At 31.8% G+C, this 16,839-nt stretch overlaps 1 protein-coding gene across 1 annotated transcript in view; it reads right to left on the minus strand.

Annotated features, from left to right (window-relative positions):
• Smp_163570 (ryanodine receptor related) overlaps nt 1–16,839 on the minus strand; it is a gene marked incomplete at its 5' end in the record, with an annotated part of 163,645 nt that overhangs the window by 61,966 nt on the left and 84,840 nt on the right. Inside the window, 10 exons of the mRNA XM_018790926.1 lie at nt 1,187–1,316; nt 2,218–2,328; nt 3,675–3,930; nt 6,407–6,586; nt 7,688–7,835; nt 8,890–9,027; nt 10,382–10,533; nt 13,389–13,646; nt 13,764–13,839; nt 14,641–14,934. Of these exons, the coding sequence (XP_018645937.1) occupies nt 1,187–1,316; nt 2,218–2,328; nt 3,675–3,930; nt 6,407–6,586; nt 7,688–7,835; nt 8,890–9,027; nt 10,382–10,533; nt 13,389–13,646; nt 13,764–13,839; nt 14,641–14,934 (1,743 nt within the window). The remainder of the gene's footprint in view (nt 1–1,186; nt 1,317–2,217; nt 2,329–3,674; nt 3,931–6,406; nt 6,587–7,687; nt 7,836–8,889; nt 9,028–10,381; nt 10,534–13,388; nt 13,647–13,763; nt 13,840–14,640; nt 14,935–16,839) is intronic.

The raw sequence follows: 16,839 nt of genomic DNA on the forward strand, positions 1-16,839 counted from the left end.
CCGATCAGCCCGGGCATATTATTGGAGAAAAATCTAGAAGCTTCTTATGTATATACTATAAATATATGAACGTTATTCAAACTAGTAATTGCTGTTCACTTATCATTATTATTTTGAATACAATTTCATTCCTGTTCAAAGTGTTCTGATTTTGGGGTCTTGTCGAGTGTCATCGTATAAGAATACTAAGCAATAGGAATAGCTGGGTCGTTTATTAGCAAAATACAATTATAACAGTCATATCACCAAAAAATCCCTAACCATTGATTACGATAATGTCAAATACACCAACTGATTAGTCTGGACCTACCTACATGCCTCATTTCAGCTGTAAACGACTTGATGGACTGATGACACGTCTTAGTTTAGCTCCCCTAACCTCTAGGACAACTACTGTTACACAGCTGCTCTGAGTTAGTTATGAAAAAATAAAAAGCCCTCGAGTGAGAATTTGATAAACATTGAATCTTTATCTCAGTATAATCATGAATATTTAGACATTTAATATTTGTAAAAAATTTCATGAGTTAATCTAAGACGATAAAGTTGTTTATGGAAGGCATTAAAACCATTCTTTTTTTTAAACCCAATCTCACATAGGCAAATATGTCACCTAATGTTAAAATGTGGCTTTTTAAACTTATACACAATTTAGTTATATGAATGTGATTTGGGTCACTTAACCTAAAGCATCGTTAGGATTACTTCCGTTTCCATTCTCAGGTAAAGAAGGACAGTTGGGTGGAGTGTTAACAACCGCATCTCGTAGAAACAACCCGCTACGAAAACCCCTGCGAGAAAATTCTTGGATAAAGGCTCATGCCCATAGAGGAGTAACATGCTTAAGTACGTAGGTTAGCAAGTAAGTATGTGTTATGGATATTCAAAAGTAATTATTGAATCAATGATTTCGGGAAACATTTTAGAAGGAACTTATTTTAAATGAACGATTTATACCTGTAAAGAGCATTCGGACAAATAATAAATCACAGTTCTGAGTTACATTACTAAATTATATCATCAACTTAATTCTGTACATAAAAAAGTATATTCAAACATAGAACTTATAAAAAGTAAATTCTAAGGATATATATTTTGTACGAATCTGTTGTTTGCAACAGACATTTAAATGAACTAAAAAGGAAAAATAATCATGGTCAGCTAGCAAACACAAATATTTGCTTACTTTCACATGTGAATATCGACTAGCATCAAGATTTCGAACTACAACGCATAAATCATCAGCCGCATTAACAAAAAACGGTAGGATACGACTGCGAACAAAATCCTCTGCAGTACCCATCTTTAAGATAGCTCTAGCCAAATGAAAAGTAAAATCAGTAGGGATAAGAAACTAGTGACAAAAATGTTGCAGTTGTTTCCCATTAGTAAGATAAAATAATTATTATCTAATTTTGTCGAGCAAATTGTTTCGTAGAAAATATAATTTTAAATACTATTTACTTAGTTGAAGAATAACTGAAACCTAAGAACACTGGACAGTTATACTTTTCTAGGACTAAGAAAGTGAACATTGTTGACTCTGTTTGAAGTGTGAATGCTAAAACTTCGAATTTCATTTCGGATAAAAAAGAACCAAAAATAGTGGAGTTCATTATACTCTAATCATGTAGCATAAAGACATTCTTAAGAAAATGACACTATGAGACTATATGTTACTGAGGAGATTGATTTTACATTATTCTAGATTCAATAAAACAATTAACACTTAAGAAGTAGTTAGGTCAGAAATTTTGTTCCCAATTGGTCGACTATATATATTGCCATATTATGCGATCGTCCGAGTCTACCACTGATCTACACTCTCTGGAAATATGTGTCCAAACCAGTTAGTTACGTGACTGAAAAAACCATAAGTGAGTCGAAAGCTTCTATTAGGTAACCAAATCAAGAATAGATCCACAATTTATAACACATCCTTCAGAAAATAAAGGTCTTAAATTTACCTATTAGCGTATGTATATTTTCTTAGAAAATAAAGTCAAATCTTAGTGAATAACGTACACCTTCCAGCATTTCTCACTTTTTGTTATTCTTTTGTCTGGTTGACCCAGCTTATCATCAGTCTCACTAAAAAGTAAATCTTCCTTTAAGGGATTCAAACGCTAAGTGAAGGTACACCATATATATAATTAGCGCTGGTAACCGTTATAAATTAAACATATATACACACAAGCTAATCACAAATTAACTTACTTTACATCAATTGTTTGAACAAGACCTTGAAGACAAGATACGGCTATCTTTACATCATGTCCAAATGTATTCAATTTTATTCGAAGTAACGAGAAAAGTTTACAGAATAAACTAGACAAATAAATTTTAATTAAACAAATCGAATGAATGTAGGCTAGATCCCTAACTAAAATACTATTTCAACGTTTTCAAAGATCAGTTTATTGAATAAAGCATTTGATTTAACTCGCTCGGATTTTTTCCGACAAAAACTGATAAATGAAATATTAAAAAAGCGCTGAGTTGTAGTCAGGTTCTGATTAGTGGCAGTACAGGTTGATACTAGTTTTTACCGGAATACTTTTCGAAACATTTAAAAATTTATGCTTACGTTCTTCCGTGCTTCTCATTATTTAGTTATTCGTTTTTAGACCTTATTGGCAAACTATAAATAAATCCTCCAAATTGAACCAATAATCAAGTTTCCTAACCTAAACTACTTCAAATAGTCTAATGACAAATGTTTTCAACTCAGACACATACCCGTTTGTTCCATAAATTAGGAAATATTGCATCTTGTTTAATATAAACTTCATGTGTGAGTATCATCTATTTCGTTGGGCTATTTATTCTGATGAATTTTAATTAATCGAAGCGATTAAAATTTAATTTCAATCTAAATATATTTCTCGAAATATACTATTGAAGTATTTCAATAAATAACGCTTCCGATATATGGACATTGCAGCTTGACTGAAGAGATTTTATCTTATTTTTCAGCTCGTAATCATTTTGTAAACAGGTTGATAAACTCAGATCTATGAACTGCTCAATCTCTATGACCTTTACTCCCAGTCTGTTAATCGCGACAGTGCACTTTGTGTTATCCATATCTGGTAATCCATTATTCAGTTGAATAAGTAAATTTGCAGTCATGTGAATACCAAAGTTAGAACTTCAATATTATAAAATTCAACAGAGCTAAACCGTATCTTTCAGTGTAACCATACTATTTCAATGCTTAATGAAACTAAAGATTTAAACTATATAAATAATTTATGGCATGTAGTTCTAAATCAAGTTTTCAAAAAAAGTTACCTTAAAGCGTTGTGATTATGGATCATAGTCTTACACAGACTCTCATGGCATTAAACACATGGTTCGTCACATTTGTATGCAGACAAATTATATCAAAACTGAGAAGTGAGATGCAGTAATTGTGTGGAATGTATGGCATACTATATAGTAATGTATTATGAAGGTCTGAAAAACCGATATCGTAGTTTGTTTAATTTTTAGCTACAATAGTGTAAATAATATGGCTATAATATATTGAGAAAAATTAAAATATCGCGTTGTTAGTAATTTATTTACATACACTTAATCTTCTAATTACATTCCAATATGTAATGGGATATCGGAACGGGAAATAAAAGAAAAAAGCAAAGTTACAATTTACAAGCTGTTCAATAACATACGTGGCAGCCATCTTCTTTTCATCAATTGAAGCACCTGCTACTGGATCTAAAAAGTATGCCTGTTGTGTTTCAAAGTAGCGTTCAACTAATGGTAGTACAACTTTAACAAAGAATTTCATATCTTGACTTGAACTTAACCATGAACGACTAGTACTATAACGAGTGCTTGGCATTGGTTCACGAACTGATGACATAGCCGAATCGACATAATCCAAAAGTTTATTCAATAACCCATAAGCAAATCGTGATGTTGGTGCTAAATCTAAAATGCAAAGGTATGTATATATATAATCAGAAGTATCAGGACTAGACATTATTAAATAACAAAATTCAATACCAATTTTTAAGTGGTTAATTATTGATATTTGTGAATTCACCCACAAACCCTTAAAAACCTTATTTTCCACATACAGCTGGTTATCGTATAAAAAGTCTAAAAGCCCTGTAGTATAATTGTAACCTGTCAGTTCGTAAAGATTAACTCTGACACATATGTGCCTTGGCTTGAGTAGCTGTACCACAATTAATACGATGAAAAGAAAATAAAAAACAGCAAAAAATATCGAAATAATGTAGTTGCAATGACAATAAGAAAGATTAAAAATTGATAATATTCTACAGAAATTATATCTGTCTCATTATAAAGCTAAATGGCTTTCAAAAACCTACTTTCTGACTGGATTGCTAATCATTTGTAATACTTATTAGTGTATAAGCTAACAAATTAGGCTCACATTAACATATTTATTCTCCAGAACCGTGTTGTAAAAGTGATGGGATAGTGAGTGTCATTTTAATAAACGTTACAGTTAATGAAAAAAATATTATTTCTCCAAAAAATACCTGCCAAATTTTGAGAGAGTTGGTAATCAAATCATAAGGTGTAACTGTTACCTCATTCTGAATATTCTACTTCTATTTTTACTGCTAATTTTTTTTATTATCAAGAGTCAGTCATAATTAATAGTCTTAACTGATTCCTACCCATTGGTCCCAATAGTGTTTCTCATTAGGTAATCATTTTCATTATTTCCGAAACGATATTAATGTTTTATCGAGCAATAATCTTCAGTCATAGTTGGTTTGAAAACTTAGACTAACTTTTATTTATTCTATATTTAGAAAGAGTTACGATTTATTATTATTTTACAACTCATGTACAACTCACTCAATCTTTTATTTGATTCTTTGAAGTATATAATCATTTTACCTGGTAAATGTAGTGCTGTAAAGTGTTCTGGCTTTAAAAACTAACAGATTGATTCTATTCTCAGTTTTAGTCAACCTATGATATGAGTTAAACTATTGAATCTTCATTAAAAAAATTATCTGGGTTTATAACGATGTTTTATACATTATTTTGTCAACTGGATAATTATAACACCAATAGCTAATCATTCTGATTTTGCTTAGTAATAAATTGTCTGATTGTTTCTTAAAATACAGGGGTTGTTAATATCATCTGTCTATCTGTCAATAGTATTAAAAAGTTTGATAAACTTTCAAGAATCCAACTGAATTTTTAGATGCAAATACGAACATTCATAAATTCTACCTTGATCTATTAAATGAATAATAAACCTTGCGTATTCTTGAACATGTACCATCATGGTTGGGAAAAGGAATCACCCAATCCATTGACAGCACCAACCTTTCTCACTCGGTAGATAGTGAACGTCATATCAAAATAGAGGAAGCCTTCTCTGTTTTATATCAAGTTCCGAAAACTCTACCTCAAAGAGCTAGATTACGATTACTTTACATAGCCGAAGTCATCTGGATCAACTCCAGAAAACCAAACTTATGCATCCAGAAAAGGTATATCCAGCCTCTATGTTTACCTTGGCCTACGACTGGATCACCGGATACCTAAACTAAATATTATAAACCTCTCCCTCCCTTCCTTTTTTTTTGATCACCTCTATCTTAATCTTCACATACATCATTCCCAATTCGTTTGTCGTAATTACCTTGATAACACCTCTTTTATTACATATTATATTCACACAACAATCTTATTATCATTACTATTACTATTTATCATTATTGTCTCAATTAACAAGATGAAATTCTCCTACTATGCATTTTATCAACACAATTTTCTTTGCATTTTCACTTTTCCTATATTGCTATTATACTGATTGTGACTGGACACTTTATTGCAAATCATTTTGACCTTTATTAAATGACCTTTCTAATTCACAAACAACACAATTTTGAAGTATATATGTCGTATCAGATGCAATCGTTCACTATTTTCAACATATAACTTTGTCAAATTAATTAATACATGCCTCATTTTGGCCTTTGTAAAATATCATAATTATGGACTTATAACTGTAGAGCGTGATGATGAAAATAATTGTTCGCTCAAACATTGTTCATTTTTGAATATTCTATCGGGATCTTTAAACTGCTTAACTGAATAACAATACTATCTTACTATCGAAAGCTCTTCACTAGATTAGTTTGTTGAACAATAGTAGGAATAACCAACACCACTAAATTATCAATATGATTTCCGTAATAAATTAGCCAATGAATTCAGATGGCAATCACGTTTCTTTGCTTTTTATGCAAAAAAGTGATTAATAACGATGAAAACTGAGAAAGCTCAACAATCAGTGCAAACTGAAAATAAGAAAAAAATAGTTTTTAGAGAGAAAACATTTTTGTTTGCTTTGGAACAAAAATTATGCACTTACTTCTGTTGTCATGATGTCGAACACCACCAGTACCTCCATTCCCCTTATTTGTATTAGTATTAGTTGAATTTGATCCAGTACGAACAGTTAATCTATAACCATTATATTGTAAATATTTAATTAATTCGTGGGTTAGACGCCGATATCTTTTACGTTCATTATCTGTTAATATATCATATGGTACTAGTAGTTGATGTACTCCACCACCTGAAGAGAAAACGAAAAATTGCAATAAAGTACATTTTTACTGATTATTAAGAAGGAAAACACAGTATTTGGAATGAAATACACGAATTTACGATGTAATCTTCTATTTAATTTAGAAAGATATTGTTTATTACTTCCTCAGTTGTTAATTTGTTCTCAGAGTTCTCTCTAAGGATTAATCAAAGAAATTCTGATTAGGTCGAACTTCAGTGGTTATGTGACAAAGAAAATCTCAAAAAAGTATATCAATACCGCAATATAGTTGTGTTATATTTTACAGGAGTTGGTTACTTATCAAAGATATTTATATTTGGTATTTCAGCAAACTGGGACCATAGTGAACATCTTAAGAATCGATTGAAAGTTTATTCCGAACTAAAGAAATATAGATGATATTATCATATCGAACAAAAACGCTGACAAACGACCTAGTTTCACGAATGAAATGACGCTTCAGAACTTCAAAAGTCACAGAAAGTGAGTGGTTGGGTTTACTGATCGTATCATACGTATGGATAATTGGATAATAGATACTAGAACCTTGGCAATAGATGCTGAGAACACAAATTGAATTGCAAGTCACTTAATTAATCAGTAAATGATATTTTAAGGGAACACATTTAAAATAAATATGCCGAATTGATCTGTTGATTTATCGAATCTCACTGAAAAACTGTATATGTGAGTATGATGCTTATCAAAGCTTGTGATCACACGATTAGGTGATGCATAAAATCTGGGGGTCAAAAATACGAGATTATCTGAAATACCGTAGTTACTGTAGAAATATATGAAATGTACTAAAAGCCTGAACTCGTAAGGTATCTGCTGTATCCACCGTGCTCTGACAATCAAAAAGCGTCCTTTTTAGGATGGATATAAAAAGTTGTTCACAACCAACTATGACAAGCTACATAACTATAATCGAACTAATAAGCAATAATCTATGAGATCACTCAAACACGAATCTCTATAGTAAATGCTTCAAACAACATATCAGCTGATTACATAAAATAAGTAATTTTAAACATACTAATTTCTGTGATCATATATATATATATATATATATATATATATATAATTCAATTAGTAAATGCTCACCAATCGCTTCGAGATCACTCATTTTTTGTCTGGCCCATATATTATGTGCATTATCAGCTAAACGTTCAGCCATATTTAACATTTCTTTAGTAACATTTACACCACGTAAATCTTTTGGACTCGGATTATAATTTAATAAATTATCACTCTATAAATAAAAGATTGCGGAGAAAAATGAATAAATTTTAATGAATCATTATTAATGCATGTTACAAACGAAAGGTTATTTCTCAGTAGACAACAGAATCATTCATTCGTTAACTTATTCTTCCAATTACTTGTCGAAATACTGATATGTCTCTTTAATATATCCTGAGGATAAAACTGTTTAGTTACTATTTGATGTATAACAAAACGAAGATTGGTGTTATTCGAAACAAGGATGTAAAGTAAGACTGTATATAGGGAGAATATAATGCACCAACCGAAAACGCATAGATGATTCAAGCGACGCTGAAAATCTCAATTAGATTTATATCATTTTAATTTTCCGGTCAGCAAAAAAGTTCAGTGCCTCTTGGAGCCCTTCTAGAGTTACTGCCGGTCCGAAATCCAGGTAAAGAAGGATAGGGTGAGGTTAATAATCTCATTCCATTAAAACTAACCTTGCTAACGAAACCTTAGCCAGATAATTTTGAATAAATAGAACTGGGAGTAGTCGATATTAATTAATCAATAATTGAAGATTCAATGCAACACATGGCTGTTGAATGGATTAAATAGGATAACAGTTCCTTTATATTACTAATCGACTGTTATTGAAGCATGTGGAGCATTGAATATAGACTAGATATCTCAACAGCACTTTGATAACTAGAACCTGTCCGAAGGTTCTGTGTTTTGTTTCATAGATGGGATCTCAAACATTCACTGTTAAAGAATTATAATGTAAAATGAAAAACTTCTTAGTCTCATAGTTTTCTAAGGTTTATTCAGGGTATATTACTTTATAATAGAAATCATCTCTAAACGGATGGAATCTCTTCAGATAATGTAACTGATTGATGAATATCTCTTACTAGTTAAATTAACAGTGATTGAAAACAAGATGAAAAGTTAAAGAATTTCCATTAAAAATGACAAGTATTACCTTTTTTGAATTCTACTTCAAAAACATGAAAAAGTTATGTTACCAAAAAAGCCCTGATAATATCATCAAAAAATATGTATGTATGGGAATAAGAAACAAAAAGAAGACATACTGTAATCGTTTGTCTACGTAAGTGTTTTGTATCACCAGGTGCATCACGATAACGATTTTCATCACCATCAACAGACCAACCGCAAGCTAACATCGTTTTCAGTGTATCTGTTACAGGATGAATGTATCTCATTTGCTCCTATGCAAACAAGAAATAATAAAAAAGCTTAGTTTCTAAAAAATAATCAGTATATGTAAATCAGTAAATAAATGTATATGTGTATCGATCTTAGCTGTCGGCATGAAAAAGAAATATAAACACTTATTATTAATTGGGACTTCTAATAATAAAGTTTTGTGACATATTGTTCATTTTCGACATCTTCTATTTCCTTGATCGATACTTTATCGTTCAATATATAGTACTGTAGATCCTTTAGTAGTCAGTGGAATCAGAGAGACTAATGAATATCTAATCCAATCATACCTTACTTCGGATAACGGGTAACATTGTTAAACAAATTAAACACAGTGAAATGTTTTCTGACTCTACATGATGACACTTGCTCCTATACTTTTGGAACAACTGAAAATAGTTGCTATTTGTCAAGATGAAATAATCTGTAAAAATCTTTTAAACTTGGAGATCTTATGTGTTTATTTCTTAATCATTGTTATTAGCCTAATTATTTGGAAGATTACTTGACTAGAAATATATGTGACACTCTATCAATCAGCTGCTCAAATCATTAGATCTCAGAAAACACATGTTATCTTGAATTAATATCATTATTATTAGCTACGCCATTATTATAAGTACGTTACTATAGCTTTTTTAATTATTGACTTTATTATATACCTTGGCCTATCGACAACATTTTGTACACGTTCCTTGTGATTGACTAAACCATGATCACTTTTTCTCTGGGTTATTCAACTTTTACGCAAATGGAAAATATCTGTGATTATTCTTGATCAGAAAGCTGAATCAATTTATCCATTTTGCCCACAATAATATGTTTGCAAAACTATATTTTATTTGTAAGCGTAGTGTATATATGAAACATTTGAAGTATACGAAATGAAATGAATTCATTACACTCCCACAATCTTTGTCGTTTGTACGGAATAACAACTATTATTTAACATTCATACAATTTCTTTCAACACTTATCAAGTGTTCCACTAATAAGTAAAACACTTGATAATAATCTTACATTTAACACATCTATCTCATATCACAACTAAGCACGTTGGTAAGCAGTGATTAGATTAGAAATCAACATTTTAGCTTGTTGGCTAATAAAGTAAAAATTTCCCTACTTCGAATTCTGACTAATACTACTTCACGATCTGTGTGATCTCATGGGACAGTCAATTTTATTGTTGAGCTAATCTTCATTTGTCCGTAAGGTTTTTTTTCTATTATAATTTTAAGTTGGTTGTGTATATACTGGGACTACCAATATTTGTTAATAGTGTAAATCAGTTATTAGAATCAAACTGATATACCTAGTCGTGTTACATTGATCCCAAAAGAAATGTGAACTTACCTGTGGTGGCAACTGACTGAAAGAGCGTAAATTTGGATGTGTTCTTCGAACTTCATCAACTTGTGCACCAAATGTATAACCCTGTTCAATCAAATCTAAGGCCCATGAATCATGGCAATGTTCAGCGAACCTTTGAATTAAACTATTCAATGCTGCTGGTAGACGAACCTAGAAATAATCAGACAGAAAATAATTCATTAAACAAAAACAAAAATTATAATTACCTTACTTATTTTGGAGTGACAAATGTGGTGACTGGGATTTAAATTACAGAAATAATCGCACTCTTATCATATGATGTCATAACCGTGAACGTTTCTGAATAAAACCATATCGTTTGTGCGACAGTTACCCATAGCAGGAAGAAGAAAATAGTCACATTATTTTGTGGATTGATTAAAGTTAGATATTCAAGGCACTAGACGCCGGCTCAATTGTTTTAAATCTAAGCGTTCGCTAGCTAAACAGGCGGTCCTGGGTTCGATCCCCGGTAGGGTCGCGAATGTGTGCTACTGAGGAGTCTCACACCCTTCTTATTCTATTCATTATATGTCTGTCATTCATTTTTGTCTGACTATAAATATTGAGTAATGCTTGCTCATAGCGAGTTGGCTTACCAGCCATCTCCAATACGTGTCATGTATGCTTCGCTCGCTAATATGTGCTCACAGTTTTCTGGTCTACGTTATTTGTCAATAAAAATGTAGTTGCCGCTTCCCTTTGCCTTCTTATATTATGCGCCGTTAAGACGGTTATCGAGGTGGACTATTAACGAAGCACGGCACTACACAATTTATTGTTGAACTCAAATAATTATAGACATTATTTTTAACATTGTTTGTTAGATTGAATCAACTATACACAATAGGAATATATACTGTCAATTATATGTGAGATGACTACTGTAACTCACCAAACTTACTTATCATTGGGAACACTTAATTTATATTTCGTGGGACAATTTATCATTGAGTTCTCAATGATATAAAATACTGCTAACATAAAAATACGTGTGTATAGACTAAATTTAACTATTGAATGTAACAAACAGAGAGAAACTATTACTTGAGATGTATCTATAGGTTGAGGGCGAAATACATCATGATGAACAAGTTCATCAAGTGAATCATTTGCTTCTAATCTAGGAGCCCCAGGAACTAGTAAAGAATCTGTGAAGAAAAAACAATTTTAAAAAAATCCACTTTTAATATAATTAACTTTAACATCTTTGATTAATCATATATTCAGTTGATAACTTGAAATTAGAAGTACGAATTGGATTGTTTTTAAACGAGGTTAAGCTAAATTAGGCCTAATGAAAACAATTGAGGTGCTATTCAAATAAATTGTTGCCTAAACTATTTTTGGAGATTAAATACTTCGAACTCTATATAAAATTTAATTACCTCCATAAAAATAGTGATGGAAAAAGAAACTGAAAAATAACTTGCCTGTTTTTCTGATTACCTTGTGGACTAGAAAGAAATTCATGTATAGTTTACAGGAATTTTGAACTAATCTGATAACTATTAATATAAACACAGTAGAAACTTTGGTGATAGAATTCTGTGGTAACTAAGTATTTGATGCATCTGTAGAAGTAGGACCTAATTGGCTAAGGAGAGACTTAAAGTATCCGAGTACACTGTGATCTAATATAGTGGTCTAGTAACTAGTGTCCCAGTGGTAGAGCCGAAAGATTCACATAATGAGTTTCTCTGTTATACTAATAGTTCTCTTAAAAGTAGAATGCAAATCGCTCTGAAACTTATAACCCTTTGACTAGTTTCAAGTCGGCATTTTATTCAAATAAATGATCTCAACTTACTTCTGATAATTAACATTTATTATTATTTTGACTGGAGCATGCTAAACTGAAATTTACGTTTTAAATGTAATCGTTCTTGCTACAAATTTCAACTCTTCTCTGTATTTTTCTCTATGAATACCATAATGTTTGTTGATCTATTCAGCTTACCATCCATATGCATTACGTTTTACATTCAATTGTTCGATCTAGTCACGACTACATACCTCACACTTGGCCAAGCAGATACAGGGATAAGCTACATTGCCAAATTCCAAATGAATATGTTTACAAATCATTCGTGTATTTCGGTTATTGGAATGAAGCTGACAGGAACATGTGACTGGTGACTCTGATGAGGTGAAAAATGTACTTACATATTACTACGGACGCATGGTACGGAAGGTATGATCTATACTGATACGTCCAACCTACTACCCCCACCCTTGAAACGAAAGCCTCCCGTCTTGGATCTAACTGCATCAGTTGAGGATGAGAAATATCGCTCTTGTACCTCACATATATTTACATACATCTAACAGCTATAATGCCTCTGATCAGTCTAATCAGACCAACTGCAACAGTTCAAAGCTTCTAAGTATTTTCAAACGAGATTGAGAATAGCTCGATGAAGGATTATCCATGATACGTAAGTGCTGATTGTTTTTAATGACAGCTTAATTGTTAAATTAAGCAATGAAAAGTAGATAAGTCAGCAAAACGTTCTGGCGATTTTCAAAAAATCTTATTAGTTCGTTTACAAGAACAATTGTATACTAATTTGTAAAAAGAAAATGAGTTGTATCTGTGAAACGTCTATTATATCCCGAGTTTTATTACTTAATCTGACAATCAGGAAACACTGTAATTCACACGGTGCAAGTGGAAACAAGAAGGATTGGGTCAGTGATGATTTATCGACTTCCCAAAATACGTTCCCTTAACAAGTCCTAAACCACATCGTCATACGACCAAAATATACTCATTTATATACACAGGGTCACTGTAAAAAAACACTGAACATAGTTCACTTGAACTGATATAGGGAATATATACGTCACATCGAACGAAATATACCATCGAATTAACTAAAAATATATTAACCAAAAATAATATCACCAATCTATCCCATCATATTGGAATGAAAGTGCCTTATTACAAAGATATATCAGTTTTACGTCAAAACACAATCGAACTTACTCATTTGATCAGTGAATACTGACTGCCCAACATTTTGCCCTAAACTGTCATTTTGTTGGCCCATCGCATTTAATTGACTAATTGAATAATCCGGTGGTAAAGCACATGCTATCGAACATAGACATGGTAATGCGTAAGAAAATAATTCGGGTTCATATGGTTGTCGGGATAACTTTTCGAATATTAATATGAATAAATGAGCAGTAATACTTCGTTCCTCTTCAGATGCTGACGTTTCACCATCACCGCTACGACCACCTACGTTATCAGCTCCACCAGAACTACCACTACCATTGTTACCGTTTCCGTTACTAGTGCACCCAGGATCATCGTCAGCTGATGTTGCACTATGTCCTGGTGAACCTTGTGAACCACCTGTCCATCCATCTGAACTATAATAAGTTCCACAGCGTTGATAAAATTCTGTCAACGCTCGAAGTGATACGACGGACTAAAGAAATAAGTACGAAGACATAAAATAATGAGTGGTGTAGTAATACTTAATAAGAAAATAAATGTGTTCGCATTAAAATTAACTTGAATAGTATTAAACAAACATGATAGAATGATGCTGAATTAATATAGGGATGTTTGGTATTTAAGTTACAATCTAGGATCCTCTCATAACAGACCAGTTATTTATAACAAATAAATATAAATCAATGTAAATTATCGAGTTTGCATAATCTTAACATTATTCAAACAAACATAATACTCAGTGAAATAGGTAGTTCAATTTCTTCTCTTCAAACTAAGAGAATGGTTTTTATATTGCAAGACAATAAATCATAGTGGATTTTCATTATCTAGCTGTTTAAGTAGAACATCATTAGGATGAAAGCTATTTTCACAAACATGAATCTTGTTACGGATTGTCATAATAGCTGAGATTTAGTTGAATAAAGAGCAAAAACATAGGTCAACTTCCTTCATCTGTATGACAAATTAATATGAGTCTGTTTACATTTGACTTAGTTAACATGTAGTGTTTCATAATTTAAAAAGTCATGTATTATATGAGAGAGATTCTTCAACATCTACAGTACTACTGGTTTGAATTCAGTAATTTTTATTCTACAAACCTCGGTGGAGTTCATCATCAATTTGTCAGTAACTGATTTATTAAATATATACTGAACACAGAATCTAGTTACTCTTGAACTTTATGATAAAAATATGTTTTACATGTATGAATGAAAATTAAACACTAGTTGAAACCCAGTCATCGAATTGTAGAACAAATGTGGCTTACTTCTTTTGATAATGTACGCAAATCAGAAACCATTTTCTTTAATAGAGCAGACATCATTGGTGGTTTAATTTGTTGCATCAAAGCAACTAAAAAGTCACAAACAACTTCACGTTGATGATTAGTAATGGATCGACATTTGGATAAACGATAAGCCGTTTGTAATGTTGCTTCAAATAATCCTCCAGCTGTACCTTCTTCACCAAGATATTTAGTATGACGTGTGAGTAATGGCAAAACACTGTTGCATAAATAACGATTCAATGCCAAAGCCATATCACTGTCTGGAACAACAGTCTAAATAAACAGAAAAAGAACAATTTTATTACATAATGATTGTAAGATAAAATACTTATACTACACTTAAACTACCATATAAAATATATACCTAAAATGAACAAATATTCAAAGTAAACATAAAAACTTTACCTAAATACACGGGTATGAGAAATAAGAACTTTGAAAAATACAAAAACGTCGCAAGAATTAGATTACTAATAGATTCAAAGTATGGAAATGAGGCTGTAGTCAGATTTCGAGTTTTAAGTAAGAACAGTACATCAAGCAAAAACATGGATATATATCGACTAAAGTAATAGCAAAAAAATGGTTGTGAATGATTGACAAAGTAGCTCAGTTTGTTTTAGATTTGTTGGGGACGTTAGATCTCCAGAACTCACTTGGGAAAGATCCTAATTTTGTAATTTTATTCTGAAAATTTGAATTTCATGTTTTCGCGCCAAGCAACGCTTAGTTGACCTACAGCTTACATTTCCCACTCGGAGTTCCTTGGCTGTCATTGGTTGACGGATTTTTTTAGTACGCTATTTCGTGGCTCTCTCAAGGACGTTTCTATCATTGTATAAATAGGCTTGATTTGTGTGCTTAGTGACCTCGTATGTTGTGGGTGCTTGTAGAATACATTCTGTACGCCTAACCAAGACTTCTTGATCTAGTTAGCTGGGAGTGGAACAACGGATTAGAATTAGTCTATCGTGTCTCTATGTAATTGACGTTCGTTCCGTTTACCGAATAAGGTGAACTCGAAATACCATCAGGCATATCAAGATTATAAACTGACGTTTAGCGTTTCAAAAAGATATGTTGAATTGTTTAAATATGGATATATATCATATCCTTATAATTCAAATAATTATATTCACACGTAAATAAATAAGTGGAGAAAAATGAATTCAAGTTAATATGTTTCTGAAAATGTATAAAATTTGTCTGTATCTGTACTTTTCGATTTTTTGTGTATATTATGTTTGTTATTTTTACGTGTTCACTGAGTAAATGACAACTGGTGGAAGGTCAAATATAAATATCAGTTTCATTATTCAGATAATTTTTTTCCTATTTGTGGATTCATAGGAGTATGGTAGGACTTTTGTATCAGCTCCTACATTTCATCAGTCAGTCGGCCGAATTAGTAGGCCACCTTAGGATAGATAAAGTTCAAGGAATAACTTGAAAACCAGTCGTTTCAATAATTTGATTTTATGAAATTTAAACATATATGATTCATCCAATAGACAAGGGACAGTTATAGTATGGGCCACCTTGAATCTCATCCTAGGAAAAACGAATAGTGAAGATTATTTTTCACTTGAATGTTCTTAAATGCTTGAGAGAACGTATACATCATGTGCGACAAGATTTTTGTGATGGTAATGAATGATTGTTGTATCCCAACTAGGAATTCAGCAGTGAGTATCAGTGGATTTCCGGCCAGTACTTTGATCACTATGATGAATCATCGTTCTTGGTGATCACACTCGGTCGCTTGCTATTTCGTCTTATTCCCTGTAACTTACGGGCAACATTGGGATGGTTTGGAAGTGATTGAAAGTGAAGCAACGACACGACCGAATATCTTGATTTCTGAGAACCTTCAAGAATATTTTAAATGATCGAAACGGATGTGAGACAAGTGTATTTCTAAAAATGGGGAGTATTTTTCAAGAAACGCGATTGATATACCCTGAAGTTTTCAAGAAAGTCTTTGTAAGCGCATTTGTTGAGAGGACTGATGTTAATTTGCCTGAATAGTTGTCATTCACCAAATGAAAGAAATTTATGAATTTATTTGCTACGTTTAATTATTGTGCAACATTTACAAATCAAGATGAGTTCTGTAAACACTTTCTTATACTTTTGTACATTTTTTAGGGATTTCAACTGCTATATGACTTAAAAATA

Source organism: Schistosoma mansoni, assembly GCF_000237925.1.
Source record: "Schistosoma mansoni, WGS project CABG00000000 data, supercontig 0013, strain Puerto Rico, whole genome shotgun sequence".
NCBI lineage: Eukaryota > Metazoa > Platyhelminthes > Trematoda > Strigeidida > Schistosomatidae > Schistosoma > Schistosoma mansoni.